This window comes from Dipodomys ordii, unplaced genomic scaffold, assembly GCF_000151885.1.
Source record: "Dipodomys ordii isolate 6190 unplaced genomic scaffold, Dord_2.0 Scaffold1, whole genome shotgun sequence".
Taxonomy (NCBI): Eukaryota; Metazoa; Chordata; class Mammalia; order Rodentia; family Heteromyidae; genus Dipodomys; species Dipodomys ordii.
Window position 1 is genome coordinate 61,633,754 of NW_012267217.1, and position 17,169 is coordinate 61,650,922.

At 44.2% G+C, this 17,169-nt stretch overlaps 2 protein-coding genes across 9 annotated transcripts in view; one reads left to right on the top strand and one right to left on the bottom strand.

Moving 5' to 3' along the window:
• Positions 1-1,300: 1,300 nt before the first annotated feature.
• Positions 1,301-17,169, top strand: part of LOC105980807 (nuclear body protein SP140-like) — a 54,954-nt gene continuing 39,085 nt past the window's right edge. For 4 of the 8 annotated variants that reach the window (XM_013009747.1, XM_013009787.1, XM_013009802.1 and 1 more), the window contains exons 1-6: positions 1,302-1,458; positions 8,132-8,282; positions 10,156-10,324; positions 11,680-11,799; positions 14,353-14,433; positions 14,832-14,915. In XM_013009747.1, coding sequence (XP_012865201.1) covers positions 8,133-8,282; positions 10,156-10,324; positions 11,680-11,799; positions 14,353-14,433; positions 14,832-14,915 — 604 coding nt within the window. In that variant the 5' untranslated portion in view covers positions 1,302-1,458; position 8,132. Of the gene's footprint in view, positions 1,459-8,131; positions 8,283-10,155; positions 10,325-11,679; positions 11,800-14,352; positions 14,434-14,831; positions 14,916-17,169 lie in introns of all 8 variants that reach the window. The other 4 variants (XM_013009762.1, XM_013009755.1, XM_013009771.1 and 1 more) reach the window with 2 other exon arrangements.
• On the bottom strand, positions 2,076-3,192 carry C1qbp (complement component 1, q subcomponent binding protein). Its single transcript, XM_013009815.1, is given in 2 exon segments — positions 2,076-2,960; positions 2,962-3,192. Coding segments are annotated over 2 exon segments (849 nt in total). The 5' UTR covers positions 3,168-3,192; the 3' UTR covers positions 2,076-2,317.

Here is a 17,169-nt window from a genome sequence, read left to right on the forward strand (position 1 = left end):
GTGGGCCTTGACCTCTGCCATTTCAGTGGGTATCAACAGGAAATCATCTCATTGTGGTTTTTACCTCCATTTCCTTCATCTGTAATGGTACTGAACTGGTTTTCACTCAAGAAAAAAAAAGAACATCTACTTTTCTCTTTCAATTATTTATTTTATATTTTATTTAACAGGTTTTGTTACTATATTTTCATACATGTGTATCAAGTATTTTGATTAGATTCAACACTCCCCTTCTCACCTCTAAACAGTCCCATCATTTAACATTAGTCCTTTTTTTTTTTTTTTAGTTTAGTTTTGGTTTTTTGTTTTTGGTGCCAGTACAAAGGCTTGAACTCAGAGTCTAGGTGCTGGCCCTTAACTTTTTCACTTAAGGCTGATGTTCTACCACATTGAGCCTCAGCTCTACTTCTGGCTTTTGCTGATTAACTGGAGATAAGCATCTCCCAGACTTTCTTGTCTAAGCTGGCTTTGAACCTCCACCTTCAGATCTCAGCCTCCTGAGTAACTAGGGTTATAGGTGTAAGCAACTGGGCCTGGCTTATTTTTGTTATATCCTCATACTGCATTTCTCTTTTATTTCTATTTCTTTAGCCTCAACTTTGTACTGATAAATAGCTATTTTTCAAAGTTGTTCTGCATTTACAGAATGGTCAGGTAGAAGTTAAAAAAAAAAGATATACCATAAAAAATCCAATGCACCCATCTTCCTGAATTGTCTAGATAAAAATCTCAGCTCCCGATTGATTACTCCATTCCACAAGAAGCTTGGTTGCTGTCTTAAAGACTTCACTGAACTAAATGAAGCTTACTTCTTGCCTTACCCTACCCATCATCTTCACTGCAGGAAAACTTACAATTGTAGGGAGGCCTCTGCCCATATTCTCTATACTTGTCTGCACTTGGAAGCACAGAGAGAGTTCTGTATTACCGTTGGATCTGTTCCAGAGAATTGGACGAACCAAGCATTTTGGGTCTTTTCCAGGTGGGAAATTCCAATTTGAATACCAGGTTTTAACTCTTCTAGTCCTGGATACTAAGGCATTTAACAGACCATGAGCCTGAGAGAAAACTCCAAATGGCCAACCTCCCTATCTGACTTAGGCCACCTCACCTCAAGATATTCTTGATGTATTTTAGTTGAACTGTTTCCATTCTTTGCTCAGCAAGAGTGTTGGTACATTTTTGGGGGGACTTTGCCTGCCCCTGTTCCTGTCTGTGAGGCGGAGCTGAGTGCAAAGAGATCTGTGTGTGAGTGCAGCCACATCACAGTTAGGAAGTTTCACTTTCCTTTCTCCTTTTTGAGGCAAAGTCCTGACACTGAGTGTTTGGTTCATTGGCAGTTTCTCCCGAGCTCTGGGAAGGCAGAGAGGTGCAAACCTAAAAGGCTGAGATCCTAAGCCAAGTTCATAGCCCACAGGGCCTCCCAGTCAGAGGTGGAGGCAGACACCTCAGCGTCAGGTAAGATGTTATTGTTTCTTCCTTGTCCTTCATCTCTGATGAAGGTCAATGTTTGTACCTGTTACTTTTATTTACATCTGTTGCTTCTATTTACCCAGTCTCATTCAGTAGGTAACACATGGGGCATGGTAAGTCATCCAGGACTCTGGGCATTCATACACAAGCAGTAGGACTAAAGGAGGATAATCTTTGGGGAGAAGCCCAGAGGCACAGTGCCTATGAACATTTAAAGTACTATTTATCAAAATACATTCCAGGAAATGGAAACATGGGTTTTTGTTGGAGGTGATGGTGTTTGTTTGTGTAAATTTTTCTGTCTTTTGAAGGGTGACTAAGGGGGGCTGGGGAGCTCAGAAATGGAGGGAGGGAGGATGAACAAATGCAGGCATGATACTCAGTAGATATTATGTGGAAAATGAACTCTGCAATTTGTGGGTGGGGGCAGGAGGGGGAAACTGGAGGAAAGCAAAGAAAGGGGTGACGTTGTCCAAAAAGAAATATACTAGTCAGGTACCAGTGGCTCATGCCTATATCCTAGCTACTAAGAAGGCTGAGATCTGAGGATCACTGTTCAAACCCAGCCCAGGAAGGAAAGTCTGTGAGACTCTTTTTTTTTTTTGGAGGAGATAAAACAATTTTATTGTCTCAGGTTATACAAAAATCCAGAAATAATTTGTACAGAAAAAAATACAGGATGAATAGTAAATGTGAATGCAGTGTCAATAATTTAAACTTGCTCTTTTTCCCCCATGATAATGAGGATAACCATTTGAAAAGCACATGATTCTGTTATCAGGGTAGTTTTGCTCACTGGCCAAATGTAGCTGTGAAATTAAGGCCTTCACTATCTCTCACAGTACTACTGACTCTTAACGAAACTTTTGAGGTCTTCAAGAAAGGTGATATACTCCTGGTGCTCCAGGGCTGTGCTAAGCTCTACCAGCTTATCGGCGAAAGTGTTGTCCACTCCTCGGTCCGCGAGAAAATCCATTAGATGGTCATACAAAGCCCAGTCCAGGGAATCTGTATTGAGTGTGTAATTCGTATCCTTCCATTCAGAGTCACCCATGGCCTGAAAGCTAACTTCCTTGATGGAGAAAATGTCACTCTCAGCCTCCTCCTCCTGTCCAATCTCATCCTCTGGATAGTGACAGTCCAGTACCAGGGCCTTCTTGTCATCACTCTTTGTAACTTCAACTACAAAATTGGGGGTTGATGTCAGTTCCAGCTCTTGTTCTTCAACTTTCTGCTCTTGCGTGGACTCCTCCTCACTGTCAAATGTTGGAGGGATGCTGTTGTTAATATTGAAAGTAACAGTGATCTTTTCTCCAGCAACTTTCCGAACTAATTTAGCCTCTGTCCCATTCACTTCCAGCTCCCAACCTCCAGACATCTTGGGTAGGGACTTGTGTTTCTGGATTTTCTTTTCTTCCTTAATTTCATCAGTCAAGAAGTCAACAAAAGCTTTGTCTCCTTCGGTGTGCAGGGCGCCGCAGCCGCAGGGCGCAGCGCTCCGGGGCCCGCAGGAGGCCGCGCTGCCGCCCCGCCGCCGCGCGCACACCCAGCAGCCCGAAAGGCCGCCGGCACGGCCGGACCGCGGGCTGCAGCAGCTGCCGGAGCGGCGGCGCGGGCACGGCGGCGCGCAGGCCACTGGCGGCAGCGCGCGCGGGGCCCAGGGCGCGGGGGACGGAGCGCAGCAGAGGAAGCATTGCGAAGGCGGCGGCCGGCACGTGCGGGCGCCTCTGTGAGACTCTTATCTCCAATGAACCACCAGAAAACCAGAAGTGGTGCTGTGGCTCAAGTGGTAGAGAGCTAGCCTTGAGCTGAAGAGCTGAGGGTGAGTGCTAGGCCCAGAGTTCAAGCCCCACAACCTACAAAAAAAGAGAAAGAAATGTACTTGACATATGAAATAGTATCACATTTTAATAATAACAATAAAATATTTTAAATAAGGATTTCTTTTAAACTATAGTATGTTAGCTGTTAGTGAAAAACTTAAGTCCATCCTGTCTCATAACACCTTGTTTCCTTCTGATGCCAAATGGCTGGATTGTGTTCAAACTTTATGGTCCCTTGAAGCTTTGTTGTAGGAGATGATGATAGCTCCCAACCTATGACCCCTCTCCTCAGGCCTCCCTTATCCCAACTCCAAAAGACAACTCTGTCCAAAAAAAGAGATCATGGTAGAAAAATTGAAAATCCCAATCAGATGCTTGTGTGTTGTGAACCTTTTTCTAGGCTTCCTAGCTGGGCCTCAGTTCTGCTGTGGGCCATCTTTGTGGCCCTGAGCCCTTGAGTCAACTCAGGATCTCTGATCACTGGATTGGAGGAAGTGAAAATAGATTAGACCCAACAACAGATGAAAAAAGGCAAAGGAGGTGGGGAGTGTTACTCTACCTCTTCCTCCTCTTCCTGGATATGTGAAACACCTGCTTAGGGGAGTAGACAGAAATTATCTTTTTAACTTTTTTGGGGGGAAGTCAGTCTTGGGGGCTTAAACTCAGGGCCTGGGTACTGTCTCTGAGCATTTTGGCTCAAGACTAGTTCTCTACCACTTTGAGCCGCAGCACCACTTCTGGTTTTCTGCTGCTTAGTTGGAGATAAAAGAATCTCATGGACGTTTCTGCCTGGGCTGACTTTGAACCATGATCCTCAGATCTCAGCCTTCTGAGCAGTGAGGATTACAGGCATAAGCCACCAAAATGATCTTTTTGTGTGTGTGGGGGGCGTCAGTTGTGGGGTTTGAATTCAGGGCCTGGGTGCTGTCCCTGAGCCTCTTTGTTCTCAAGGATAGAGCTCTACCACTTAAGCCACAGTGCCAGCCACTTCTGGTTTTTGAGTGGTTAAGTGGAGATAAGAGTCTCACGGGGACTTTTTGCCCAGGCTGGCCTGAATAGCTAGTATTACAGGAGTGAATCACCAGTGCCCAGCTCGAAATCATCTTTTAAAAATACAAGGCAATGTAAAAGTGTAGGGAAACTCCTCTAATGGGGACTCTGAGCCCAGACTACACCTGGCACTGGTACAGCTCCAACAAAGATCATTTCTTGGTAAACATTTGGTAGATTTGCTAGCAGTGCCATCGGGACCTGATGCTCTCTGTTTGGGGAGCTATTAGTCACTTTTTTTTTTTTTTTGGGTCCGGTCGTGGGGCCTGAACTCTGGGCCTAGGCGCTGTTCCTCAGCTCTTCAGCTCAAGGCTAGCGCTCTACCACTTGAGCCATAGCGCCACTTCCAGCTTTTTTCTGCTTATGTGGTGCTGAGGAATGGAACCCAGGGCCTCAGGCATGCAAGGCAGGCGCTCTACCACTGAGCCACCTTCCCAGCCCCTATTAGTCACTTTTAAGACATTTGATTATCATCTGAGAGCTTGTGGTTCATGCCTGTAATCCTAGATACTTAGGAGGCTGAGATCATGGTTTGAAGGTAGTCCCAGGGAAGAAAGTCTGTGAGAATCACATGTCCAGTTCACCACCAAAACCAGAATTGGAGCTGTGGTTCAAATGGTAGAGCACCAGCCTTGAGTAGAAAAAGTTAAGGAACAGTGCCCAGGCCCGGAGTTCAAGCCCCAGGACTGGCACCAAAAAGAAAAAAAAACCTGAATATCAAATCTGTAGAGTTGTCTTATCTTTCAATATCTATGGGATTCATGAAGAGGGCCCTTTTATATTTCTGATATTTATGACTTAGGTCTTTTCTTTTTGTGTTTTCTTTGTCAGGTTAGCTAAGGGTTTAGTCAATTTTACAAATATTTAAAAAAGCATTTGGTTTCACTGCATTCACTTTTTCTATTTCTCATACTTTAATTTTTTTATTTCTCATTTTCTTCTGTTGGCATTAGGCTTAACTTGCTCCTTTATTTCTCTGATTTTCTCAGATGAAAACATAGATTATATCTTGTTTTTTCTTTTCTAAATAAGTGCATTTAATGCTGTACGTTTCATTCTAAGGACAGCTTTGGCTATATCTTACCAATTTGGTAAGATGAGTTTTATTTGTATTTGGTTCCAACTGTCTATGTTTTTCTCTTGAGACTTCTTTGGCTCTAGAATGGAATTGTTCAATTTCTAAATATTTAGAAAATTTTCTGGCTGTCTTTCTGTTGTTGATCTTCAATTTGATTCCAGTGTGACCTGACAATACATTTCAATGATTTCTATCCTCTTAAATTTGTTAAGATACGTTTCATGGCTTAAAGTGTGTTCTGCCTTAATAAATATTTAATGTAAGGGCTCTGTATACTTTGCTACTGCTGAACAGTTTGTTAACTAAATGCCAGTTAGATCAAGTTGATCACTCTTGTTTAAGTCAGCAGTAGCCTCACTGATTTTCAGAGACTACAAGAGAAATATTGAAGTATTCAACATTAGTCATGGATTTGTCTGTTGCTCATGGTATTGCTATCAATTTTTGTCTCTTATTGCTTATGCTAAGCATCAGTCCAGGCATATCTTGCACATGTTAGGTGAGTTCTCTTCTACCAAGTCTACCCACCTAGTCTGCCTCTGCCTTTTGGTAATAGTTTTTCAGTTGCATGTACATTGAAGACTATGTGTCTTCTTGGAGAATGGACTCTTTTATATAGTACTCCATCACTGACCGTTTCCTTACTCCAAAGTTTGTTTTGTTTGAAATTGTTTTAACTATTGGAGCTTTCCTTTCATTAGAACAGGTATGGCACACCTCCCTCTATCCCTTTATGTTAAACTTATTCATGTTTGTATAGTTAAAGTGGTTTTCTTACATACAAGATATAGTTGGATTCTGTGTGTGTGTGTGTCTGTGTGTGTGTATACCAGTCTTGGGGCTTCAATTCAGGGCCTAGGCCTAAGCTTTTTCACTTAAGGCTAGCACTCTACCACTTGAACCACTGCTCTACTTCAGGCTTTTTTAGTAGTTTGTTGTAGATTAGAGTCTCACAGACTTTCTTGCTCAGGCTGGTTTTTCAGCCATGATCCTCAGATCTCAGCCTACTAAGCAGCTAGGATTATAGATGTGAACTGTTGGTACCTAGCTTACTCTTTGTCTTTAATTTTTAATTTTTTTAAGAATTGTTATGAAGTAAGGATACTGGGTCTAAGCAGTATGCCTTGAAGCAATATGCCTGTCCTTATAGCCATCTTGATTGATGCCTTGCTGGGTAGAGAGGGATTTCTACATACTGCTGAAAAATTCTAGAGGTAATAGAGGACATTCTTTGGATTACAAATGTGTCCTGAGTTGTTAAGCTCCAAGAAAGTCTTCCTTCACTTAGATAATTGGCCCTTGATTTCCCCTGATTGTGTCCTTATCTGATTTGCTTTGATACGTTTATTAGGTTTTCATCTGGTTTTCTTGGCTCATGTGTAACATTTCTGTTAGGATAATTCCTCACCCCTTACCTATGTAAGCTTTGCGCTAGCTGCATTCCCAGCTGCTGGTCTTTGAGAAAGTCCCCCAGCGGTCCTCCAGCTCTCCAATAAAGACTCACAATTTGAAGGTGGCTCAGTGGTAGAGCACTTGCCTTGAATGCTCGAGGCCCTGGGTTCGATTCCTCAGCACCACATAAGAAAAAACCCGGAAGTGTCGCTGTGGCTCAAGTGGTAGAGTGCTAGCCTTGACCTGAAGAGCTGAGGGACAGCACCCAGGCCCAGAGTTTAGGCCCCACGACTGGACCCCCCCCCAAAAAAAAAAGACTCACAATTTGGCCTCTTACATGGTTGTTTCTCTGTTTCTGGTTCCAAGTTCCTTTACAATAATTATAAGGTAACAGGGGGGTTACAGTAGCAGGTAATGAGTTTGGACAGTGTCACCTCTTCCCTCACTCTCTCCCAGTTTTTCACTTCCATCTCGACCCACAAGTTATATAGTTAACTTTCAACAGTTCTTTTATCTTTTAATGGGAATATTTAGGCCATTCATGTTTAAATTATTAATATAGCTAGGTTAATACCTACTACACTTGTATGTATTTTCATTGTACTCACTGTTTCTATTTGTTCTTCTTTGCTTCCTATGCCTTTTCTGCTTTTCTATTTCTTTTCTGTGACTCTAGAGAGCAAGGCCTTGAACATGCTAACGAGAGGCTCTACCATGGCCTCCACATTCCTTAATTGATTTTCTGGTTGTAAGGGTTTGATGACCCACCCCCTCACTTTTCTGGTAGTACTGGAGTTTAAATTCTGGGCCTCAAGCTCATTTAGTTTGCTTAAACGCATGCTTCCAGCTGACTTTTTGCTGGCTAATTGGAGATAAGAGTTTCTAGGACTTTTCGCTGAGTATCTAAGATTACAGGAGGAAGCTACTAGTGTCAGGCAAGCCACATGTCGTTTCATGCTGCTGCCGCCTCCTCCTCCTCCTCCCTTCTTTCTTCTTGGTTGGTAATAGAGTTTGAACTCAGGGTATTGTAATTGCTAAATAGAATCTCTATCACTTGAGGTATATCCCTGCCCTTCTTTTCTTTCTTTCTTTTTTTCTATCCTGTCTTTGCTCTCCCTCTCCCCTCCTTCTTACTTTTTTTCTTTTCTTTTTTTTTAAAGACAAGGTCTTGTTATGTAGCTCAGGCTGGCCTAGAACTCATGATCCTCCTTCCTCAGCTCCCACTCTCTGGGAGACTTCCTATTTATAATTATTGAGTCACTGGGAAGCATTTAGAAGCTCACTACCTATCTCACCGGGTATCACTGTTTCTTAGGATGGCCGCAGAGGAGCAGGATATGGAGGATGATCCCATTTTCAGGTACTTCAGAGAAAATAAGGTGGAGATTGCCAGTGCGGTGACGAGTCCATTCCCTTTCCTCATGAGCCTCCGGGACCGTGCCTTCATCTCTGAACAGATGTATAAAGTAAGCGATAATTCCTTTGTGATGGGAAGCCAGCCCATGGGCTGGAGGGGAGTTCCCTGTGAGTGGGGACCTTCACATCCTGTAAATTGGAAGGTGAAGGGAAGAGCAGGCCTTCCAGGATGCCCGCTTTTCCTGCAGTAATTGTGGAGAGAGTTACCAGGGGAGGGATCCGGGCAGAATGGGAACTGGGATTACATCATAGGAGTCTCTCTAGTTTGCTTAATGATATACCAATATAAGCTAAAAGGAAATAAATCCAAACTGTGTGTGTTTACAAAGTCACTTATTTTTGTCAGTACTGAGGCTTGAACTCAGATACTGGGTGCTGAGCTTTTACTACTCAAAGCTCGTACTCTACCACTTGAGCCACAGCTCCACTTCTGGCTTTTTGGTAGTTAATCAGAAGTAAGAGTCTCACAGATTTTCCTGCTCAGGCTGGCTTGAAACCATGATCCTTAGATGTCAGCTTTCTTGAGTAGCTAGGATTACAGGCATAAGATACTAGCACCTGACACCAAGCCCACTCATTTTAAACACCTGAGCTTGAAACCTGTGAGTCTAGAATCTCACAGAGTAGTGTGGGACATTAACATGAAGCTGGAAGCTGCCTTTAGACATTTTTTTTTGTCAGTTGTGGGGCTTGAACTCGGCCTGGGCACTGTCCCTGAGCTTTTCAGCTCAAGGTGAGAGCTCTACCACTTGAACCACAGTGCTACTTCCAGTTTTCTGGTAGTTTATTGGAGATGAAAGTCTTAAAAGACTTTCCTGCCCGGGCTGGCTTTGAACTGCAATCCTCAGATTTCAGTCTCCTGAGTAGCATGAGCCACTGATGCCTGGCACGGCCTTTAGACAGTTTTGGAATCTAGAGTGTTATGAAGATTAGCACTGGGTCCCTAGGAGATAATGAGAACAAACCTGTTTGTCTTTCTGAATTTTCTCTGTTCCTGGGCCAGGATCATGGCAGAGGAGGGTGGTCACTTGATTTCCTGGAGCCCAGACCAGGCCACTCCTTGGAGGAAGGCAGAGGCTGTTGTTTGCTCAGCAGAACAGTGGTCCATTAGGCCACTTCTAAAATCTCCTAGTCTGGCTTCCAAAGCCCCTGACATTTGTCTTTGAAAACTCTGTATATTAACCAGGTACTGGTGGCTCACACCTGTCATCCTAGCTACCCAGGAGGCTGAGATCTGAGGATCATGGTTCAAAGCTAGCCTTGGCAGAAAACTGGAAGTGGCACTATGGTTCAAAGTGGTAAGCTGCTAACCTTGAATGAAAAAGCTCAGGGACAGTGCCTAGACCTTAAGTTCAAGCCCCACAACTGACAAAAGAAAAAAGAAAAGAAAAGAAAACCTGTATATTAATGTCAGAGAGTTAGATTCACAAAATGAGTCATGTGTGTGTGTGTCTGGGTGTGTGTCTATGTGTGTGTGTGTCTGTGTGTGTGTGTCTGGGTGTGTGTCTGTGTGTGTGTATGTGTGCTCACACATGTGAGTGCCAATACTGAGGCATGAGTGCAGAGCCTAGGTTCTGTCCCTGAGCTCTTTTCCTCAAGGCTAGTGCTCTACCACTTGAGCCACAGCTCCACTTACAACTTTCAGATTAAATAGAGATAAGGGTCTCTTGGATTTTTCCTGCCCAGGCCATCTTCAAACCAGGATCCTCAGATCTCAGCCTCCTGAGTAGCTAGTATTACAGATGTGAGGCACAAGTAGCTGGTTTAAGACTTTCTTACGGCAGAAACCATTTAAGAAGCCGTTTCCATTTATATGACGTTCTAAACATTTCTCAAGAGAGCACATGGTCTTTGGATCAAACTGAGACTCTTTTACAATCTGTAAATCCATAGTGACTTAATTCTCCATTCAATACTTTGAAGCATTTTCAAGAAAGCTGTAAGAACGTGGTCCCACTGGCACAAGTGATATATGACATCCTCAGTGAACTTGAGAAGACGTTTGACCTGTCACTTCTCAAGGTGCTGTTCAGCAAAGTCAATATGTTGGCTTATCCTGATTTAAAGGAGATTCTCAGAAACTTCCCAAATGGTAACTATAATGGGGATTTAAGCCCACTTCATTCATTCATTCATTTTGCACTTGCACTTATCTTCCTGAGGGACTGTGATATGCCACACACAGCACTACAATGTGGAAGGAAACATCCATGGCTCATGTCCTTATGGAGCTCACACATGGGCCAGGTAGCCCCACAAATGATTATTCAGTCAGGACCTGATTTTGATGCACAAAACGTAGGGTTTTTCATGTCCGTCCTTCTTTGGGGTATTGGTGTCCTTTCTTAGGGAAAAAACCAAAAACCAACAAACAAAAAATGAAGCCCCCTCTGATGCATGGAAACATGGTTAAGAATTTAAAAGAGATTTTTGTTTGTTTCGTGTTGGTCCTGTGGCTTGAGCTCAGGGCCTGAGCGCTTTCCCTGAGCTTTTTTTTTTTCCCTCAAAGCTAGCACTGTACCACTTGAGCCACGGCTCTACTTCTGGCTTTTTGGTGGTTAATTGGAGATAAGAGTCTCCTGGACTTTCCTGGCCAGCCTGGCTTTGACCTGCAGGTCTTCAGCTCCTCCTGAGAAGCTAGGATTATAGGCATGAGCTACCACCTTACAGCTAAAAAAATTTGCTTTGTATTAGAAAAAAAATTATCACCCAGTACAATCCTCTGTCAACTTGCTTCTCTTTTTTTCTTGCCTCTTTCTTTCTTTCTCTTTCTTTCTTTCTTTCTCTCTTTCTTTCTTTCTTTCTTTCTTTCTTTCTTTCTTTCTTTCTTTCTTTCTTTCTTTCTTTCTTTCTCTCTTTCTCTCTTTCTCTCTTTCTCTCTCTCCTTCCTTCCTTCCTTCCTTCCTTCCTTCCTTCCTATTTATAGAACTGGTGTTTGTACTCAGGGTCTGTGTTTGCTAGGCAGATGCTCTTAACACTTGGGCCACATTCCTATCCTCTTCCTTAGTACTCTTGCACCTCTCTCTCTTACACCTTTCTCCCTCTCACTCTCTCTCTCTCTCTGGCCTATTTCTCTAAAACAGTTACCTTCTCTTCTGGAGAAGTCCTTCTGCTCTTCACTATTCATAATTATATATAGTTGATGAAACATTTCCCACATTTATTATTTATTTGAATTTGGCTTTACTGTTCTCTGATCATTTCAAAGAGGTTTAGATACCATTTGCAACCTTCCCACTACCTATCACTTTTTAAATGTTAAGTGGAGATTCTCTATGGAGATCAGCTTTCAGATTCCAGGAGCCATCCGAAGGCCTAGGCCATGTGAGAGCCCCCTCATCTGAGGCCAGGAAGGGTCCACTAAAGCCCAGGAGTGAAGTGTGCACCAGCTGTGATTGGGAGATGCAGCTGTTTGGCATTCTTGACATCTTTCCTTCTTTTCCTCAGAGCTTCATTCTACCTTCTATGACTCCTTCCATAAGGGAGCAGGGACACCACAGGCATCCAGTATCCAATCAAGAGAGGGGATGCCACAGGCATCCAGAATCCAATCAAGCTGCCCTCAAGGTACTTCTAAGTCACTAAAATGTGGCCTTCTTGCTGAGTAAATGTTGTCAGATGATGCCAGCATTAATTTGGAAAGACAAGCTGTTGGTTCTTCGCATTTCAGAGCTGAAGTGACAACAATGTGTGGAAGGCCATTGGCCAGGTCTAAGTTGTCAAGTGAGAGCCGTGTTATTTGGCATCTCCGATGACTCTGGTGGAGCTGTGGTGGGGCTGGAGGGTGTTAGGGTGTTTGGGAGCATGGAGCAGAGCTCTCACGAGAGATGCTGGGTGAGTGGATCAGGGCCTGGTTCAGAGAGTCTCTTATTTGATACAAGCATGTTGGCAGCAAGAGAGATGGAGGCCTGGTGGCTGCCATGTGAGATGCAAGAGCTTTAGAAGCATAGGTCAGAAGGTAAACTAAGATGAAGAGCTCTGGACAGCAGTGAAGAAGAAAGGGAATTGAGGAGCATAGGGTAGTTATGGTACAGACGAAGCAGCAACTGGAAGCTGGTGGCTGATGCCTGCAATCCTAGCTGCTCAGGAAGCTTAGCCCTGAGGACTATGGTTCCAAGCCAGCCAGGGCACATAATCCAAGAGGCTTTTATCTCCAACTTTCCAGTTAAAAGCTAAAAGTGGAGAAATGGTAGAGTGTCAGCCGTGAGTGGAAAGCAAGAGCACAGGCCCTGAGTTCAAGTCAGAGAGAGAGAGAGAGGGAGCGCAGTATATTATGCTGACAGAAAAAAATGAAGACAACCATGATAAACAGAAAAGAAGGAGGCAGAGAAAGCCGGGGGTGGAGTGGGAGACTCTGGCGAGGTCCCTGGGGCCACCCCTTCTCATGTTCCCAAGGAGCACAACACAGCGGGATGCCTAGAGATCTCCCAGCATCCCCATGTCTGACCACCATTTCCACATTGCTCTTCAGTGTTCTGTGGGCTCATGTCTGCCAAGGAGGCTCCCAAGCTCCTGGCAGGTGCTTGGAGAGGTAATTATACTTCTATCACCAGTCACCTCACTCTTGAAATGCTTTGCCTCTCTGTGCACAAGAGAGAGATGCTTTCCTTGCTCTCCTCTTACCACACACACTTTAGTTCACCCTGGGTGTTACTGTATCCATGCAACTGAAGGTCCCTTAAATGGACACACCTTGGGTGTGGTATTGGGTAATAAAAACCTAGAATCAGGCAGTACATGGCGCATTCCAATTTTATCTCTAAATAGTCACATGCAATGACCTGACTGAGTTCAATCGCCAGTACAACCAAAAGAAAAGAAAAACCAAAAAGGAAAGGGGGGGGGGAGGGAGGGAAAAAGGGAAGGAGGGAGGAAAAAGAAAGAAAGGAAAGAGATGTAGAGTGACCCAGAGAAAGTGAAAGACAAACTAGGAAGCGGAAACCCTCAATAAGAAATAGGATAAAGAAACAGGTTGGAGGGAATATATTATACAGAACAATAGTAAGCTCCTATCAATGTGGAAGGAATGCAAAAGGAAATAAATAAAGCTGTAAACCAAATAACCTACAGAGTAAAAACTGACCAAAGAAAGGAGGGAAGAAATGGCAGCCCCAGAGCCCTGAAGTGAGAGCGGCAGAGAGCCTTTCGCAAGAGCATCTATCGCCAGAGTGGTTTTTTCCAGTCAGGTCTCCCCAGGGCCTCAGGGCAGTGTCACCTGCTCTTAGATGACAGCATGGATCTCAGGTATATTCACCCCAGTCCTGTCAACAAAGCACATTGTTCTAGAACCTTCTTCACTAGGATATCTGTCAGGAAAAAGAGTCCCCCCAAGGGAAACCAAGGTTTGCCTTCTAACCCTAGAAACTCTTGCTTTTCCTGATCTTCTCTCTTGCTAAATAGATGAGGGTCTTGTGTTCTCTTGTTCTTGACCACATTTCTCACAATTCTCACTTGAGAAGTGGAAATTGGACCCAGTTATTTGCTTCCTTCAGTCCAGTGATCTCGGTTGTCCTAGGAGTCCATAGCTACTCTTCCTGTGGGCTTCTGTGGTTGCCATCCATCATGGAGGCCCATATCCTCTTCTCTCAGATAAAAGTTGTATCAGCAGATGCAAAACTCAGGTCCTCCTTTTGACTGTGAGCCTTTGGACTCACCCTTTCCTGCCTTGGGTGGTTCTGCCTGGGCTTCCCTCCGCCCCATGACCCCTTACTCTGACACTGATGCCCAGGAAGAGAAATAGAGGAAAGAGACAACTGACAGACATTGGGTTCACAGCAAAGACAGAGCAAGGAAGAAGAGACAGAGACCGGAGCCAAGGAGGCAGAAACACATTCAAAGAAACACTGGAGATGCTGGCAGCCAGAAGCAGGGGCAGAGGCAGAGACTACATGCAGGAGGGGAGGGAAGAGGCAGAGTGCGGACAGCAGGGCTCTGAGGAAGTGAGCTGGAGAGGGTGACCAATGTGTGTCCACCTCTAGGCCAGCTGACCCAAAGGTGGCCCAGCAGGGTCTGGAGGCAGTGGCCTTACCTGGGAGACGCTCGATGTTCCCCGTCTTCACTGTCACTTTTGTCACATTAAGATCCTGGTTAAATAGCGAAGGCTTTTGTTTTTCTCTGCAGAGAGAGACACTGCTGGCTTGGAAATCAATCCAGAAAAGGAGCCCCAGGATGCCTTGTGCTCCCCACCCAGAAATGGGCCAGGTAAGGAAAGAAGGTGTTTCTAGCCATGGGCCCTGGGGGTCAGTTGCTGGGCACAGAGGGGGCTGCTTGGAGCCCACTGGGACCCACTCCAGCCAGCACTCACAAATGACGAGAGCCTTTAGTGGGAAACACAAGGCAGAATCCGTAGGAGTCCTCTTCCTGACAGCACCACCCTTACTGGTAGACCTCGTGTGTACATATTGAAATAGTGACTATCGAGACAAGATGGTGCTTTTTTCCTTTTCACTCTTTCATTGAATCTTTGTCAAGATTCAGTGTTATGATTGCGATCCCTGAGCCCCCCTTATTTTCTGGGAACTTGCTGGTTCCATCTGAGCATGTGGGGATGTGTTTCCTGGTCCTTCTGCATGGTCAGTGCTATCTGTGTTCCTCTTCAGTGTCCTGTGACCCCAGTGTTTTCCAGATGACTAATGAGGGAGCAGCTGAGAAGATGCTCAGCCAACCACCAGGTAGCACAGAAGGTAATTAATTGTACCTTCAATTTTTCCAGGAAACTAAAGGAGTCTTGGCTTTTCTCTGCCTGCAGGAAGGGGCTTACCCCACCATCTTTCCTTCTACTTGGTCCCCTTCCCAAAGAACTCAGGCAGGAGAAATGGGTGGGTCCAAGTCGTTGAGGGAGGGAAGGAAGGGCTGTGGCCAGTCTTCCACCTCCAGAGCCTACTTTAGCCACTGCATCAGAGTCTGAGCAGAGGGACATCCCCCCACCTTGTTCTTAGCTGCTATGACCTTCCTTGTGTCTATGAGGAGTCCTCTAAGGGATTTCATCAGTTTCTTCAGCTGGCAGCCATCCTTGTTTCCAACATTTGATGGAGAAAAGCCCCTGGGTGACTTGTGCTCACCACCAAGACATGGGGCAGGTAAGAGAGGGAGAATTGTTCAATCAATACATTGTTCAGAGGCCAAATTCCAAGCTGTTTTTTCTTGGCAGTTTTCTGCTGAATGCACTTCCCAGTGGAATTAGCTTTCTTCTATTTTCATGATATTTGTGTGTGTGTCTATATATATATATATATATATATATATATATATATATATATAGTATAAAGTGAGCATATTCATACTCTTTACCTTCTCCATTCTCCCTCCTTCTACTAGAACCCTCCTCCCCACAACCATACCCATTTTACATTTCTGTTATCCATTCTTTTAGGTGTATATTAACTGGCCAGATGATTCTCTGATTTATTTGAGGCCAACCACAAACAAAAGTCTTTGTTCTTGGAGACTTACTGTAATAATCCTCCCATTTTTAAGGTCCAATTCACTATATAATGTAAGCTAATTATAAGAATCATAAAAACAACATCTTATTATATCTATAGTTCTTTAGAGGAGAAAATCTTCTGGAGTCATTTAGAATCCTACCCACTGGATCCGGGGGTCACATAATACACAGAAAATAATTGCCCAGATGAGCCCCTAATTTTCTTAGGCAAATAATATTGAACAGAACATCTAAGAATAAAAATATGTTAAGAGAAAGAATTCATCTTTAGATGAGATTGAGAAATTGCAGAAATTTGATTAGGGACTGCAGGGAAGGGAAGTATATCTATTTTTTTGGTGGCCTATAGATCTTTCATCTAAGTCTATAGCCTAGTCAGATTAATAGTCAGATCAACTAAAAATTGATCTGGTGTAAGAGAATTTTCCCAGGACTGCTCACATTAGTCCTTTGCATATTTAATCTGGTATTTCCATTTTTGGAATACATGAAGCCGCTCAGCTTCTAGAGCTGGTGGCTCACGCCTGTCATCCTACCTACTCAGGAGGCTGAGATCTGAGGATCACAGTTCAAAGCCAGCCTAGACAGGAAAGATCATGAGACCCACATAACCCCCCCCCCAAATAGTCAGAAAAGCCAGAAGTTGCTCTGTGGCTAATGTGGTAGAGCACTAGCTTTGAGAAGAAGGAACTCAGGAACAGTGCCCAGACCCTGAGCTGAAGCCCCTGAACCAGCAAAAAAAGAGAAAAAAAGAATACATCTCTATGACATTTAGAAGAGTGTTGCTAAAGAATGGAAAGTTTCTCAGATAATGATGTAAAATGGTGTAAAATGATACAATACTGGTTAGGACAAAGGAACACACAACTACCTCGCCCCCATGCATCCCCCACCCCAGTTTTTCTATAGCTACTTCTCGCATATGTTGGGAGGATACACTGAAAGTCCCTCATTATACACCAGGGCCATCTCTAGTGAAGTGTGGTCATCCGTGAAGTGGAGGGTAAGGGTTTGAATCATAGTGAGAGTACAGAGAGAAAGCCCTTGTTCTATAGGAGGAGACAGGGGCTATGGCAGGGGCCCATGACCAACAGCAGAAAGGCTGCTGCATTTGGTTCTAAATGCAGATGGTGTGTTAGCCAGGCATGGCATACCCGTCATACCAACCAAGCACTGATCCAAACAGGGACATCTCATCAAGTACATGATATGAGCTATTCCAGATTACATTGCAAGCAAAATGATTTACCTATTTTCAAATGAACTAGACACCAGTTCATCAAGATGCATTGTATTCACAAACTACTTTGTTAAAAGGCACCTCTTTGTAAGAGGAGGGACTTGTGACAAAGTGTGACTCTACAGCCTGACTCATTTGGCTACTGACTTAATTTGGGAAGAAGAGACAGAGACCGGAGCCAAGGAGGCAGAAACACATTCAAAGAAACACTGGAGATGCTGGCAGCCAGAAGCAGGGGCAGAGGCAGAGA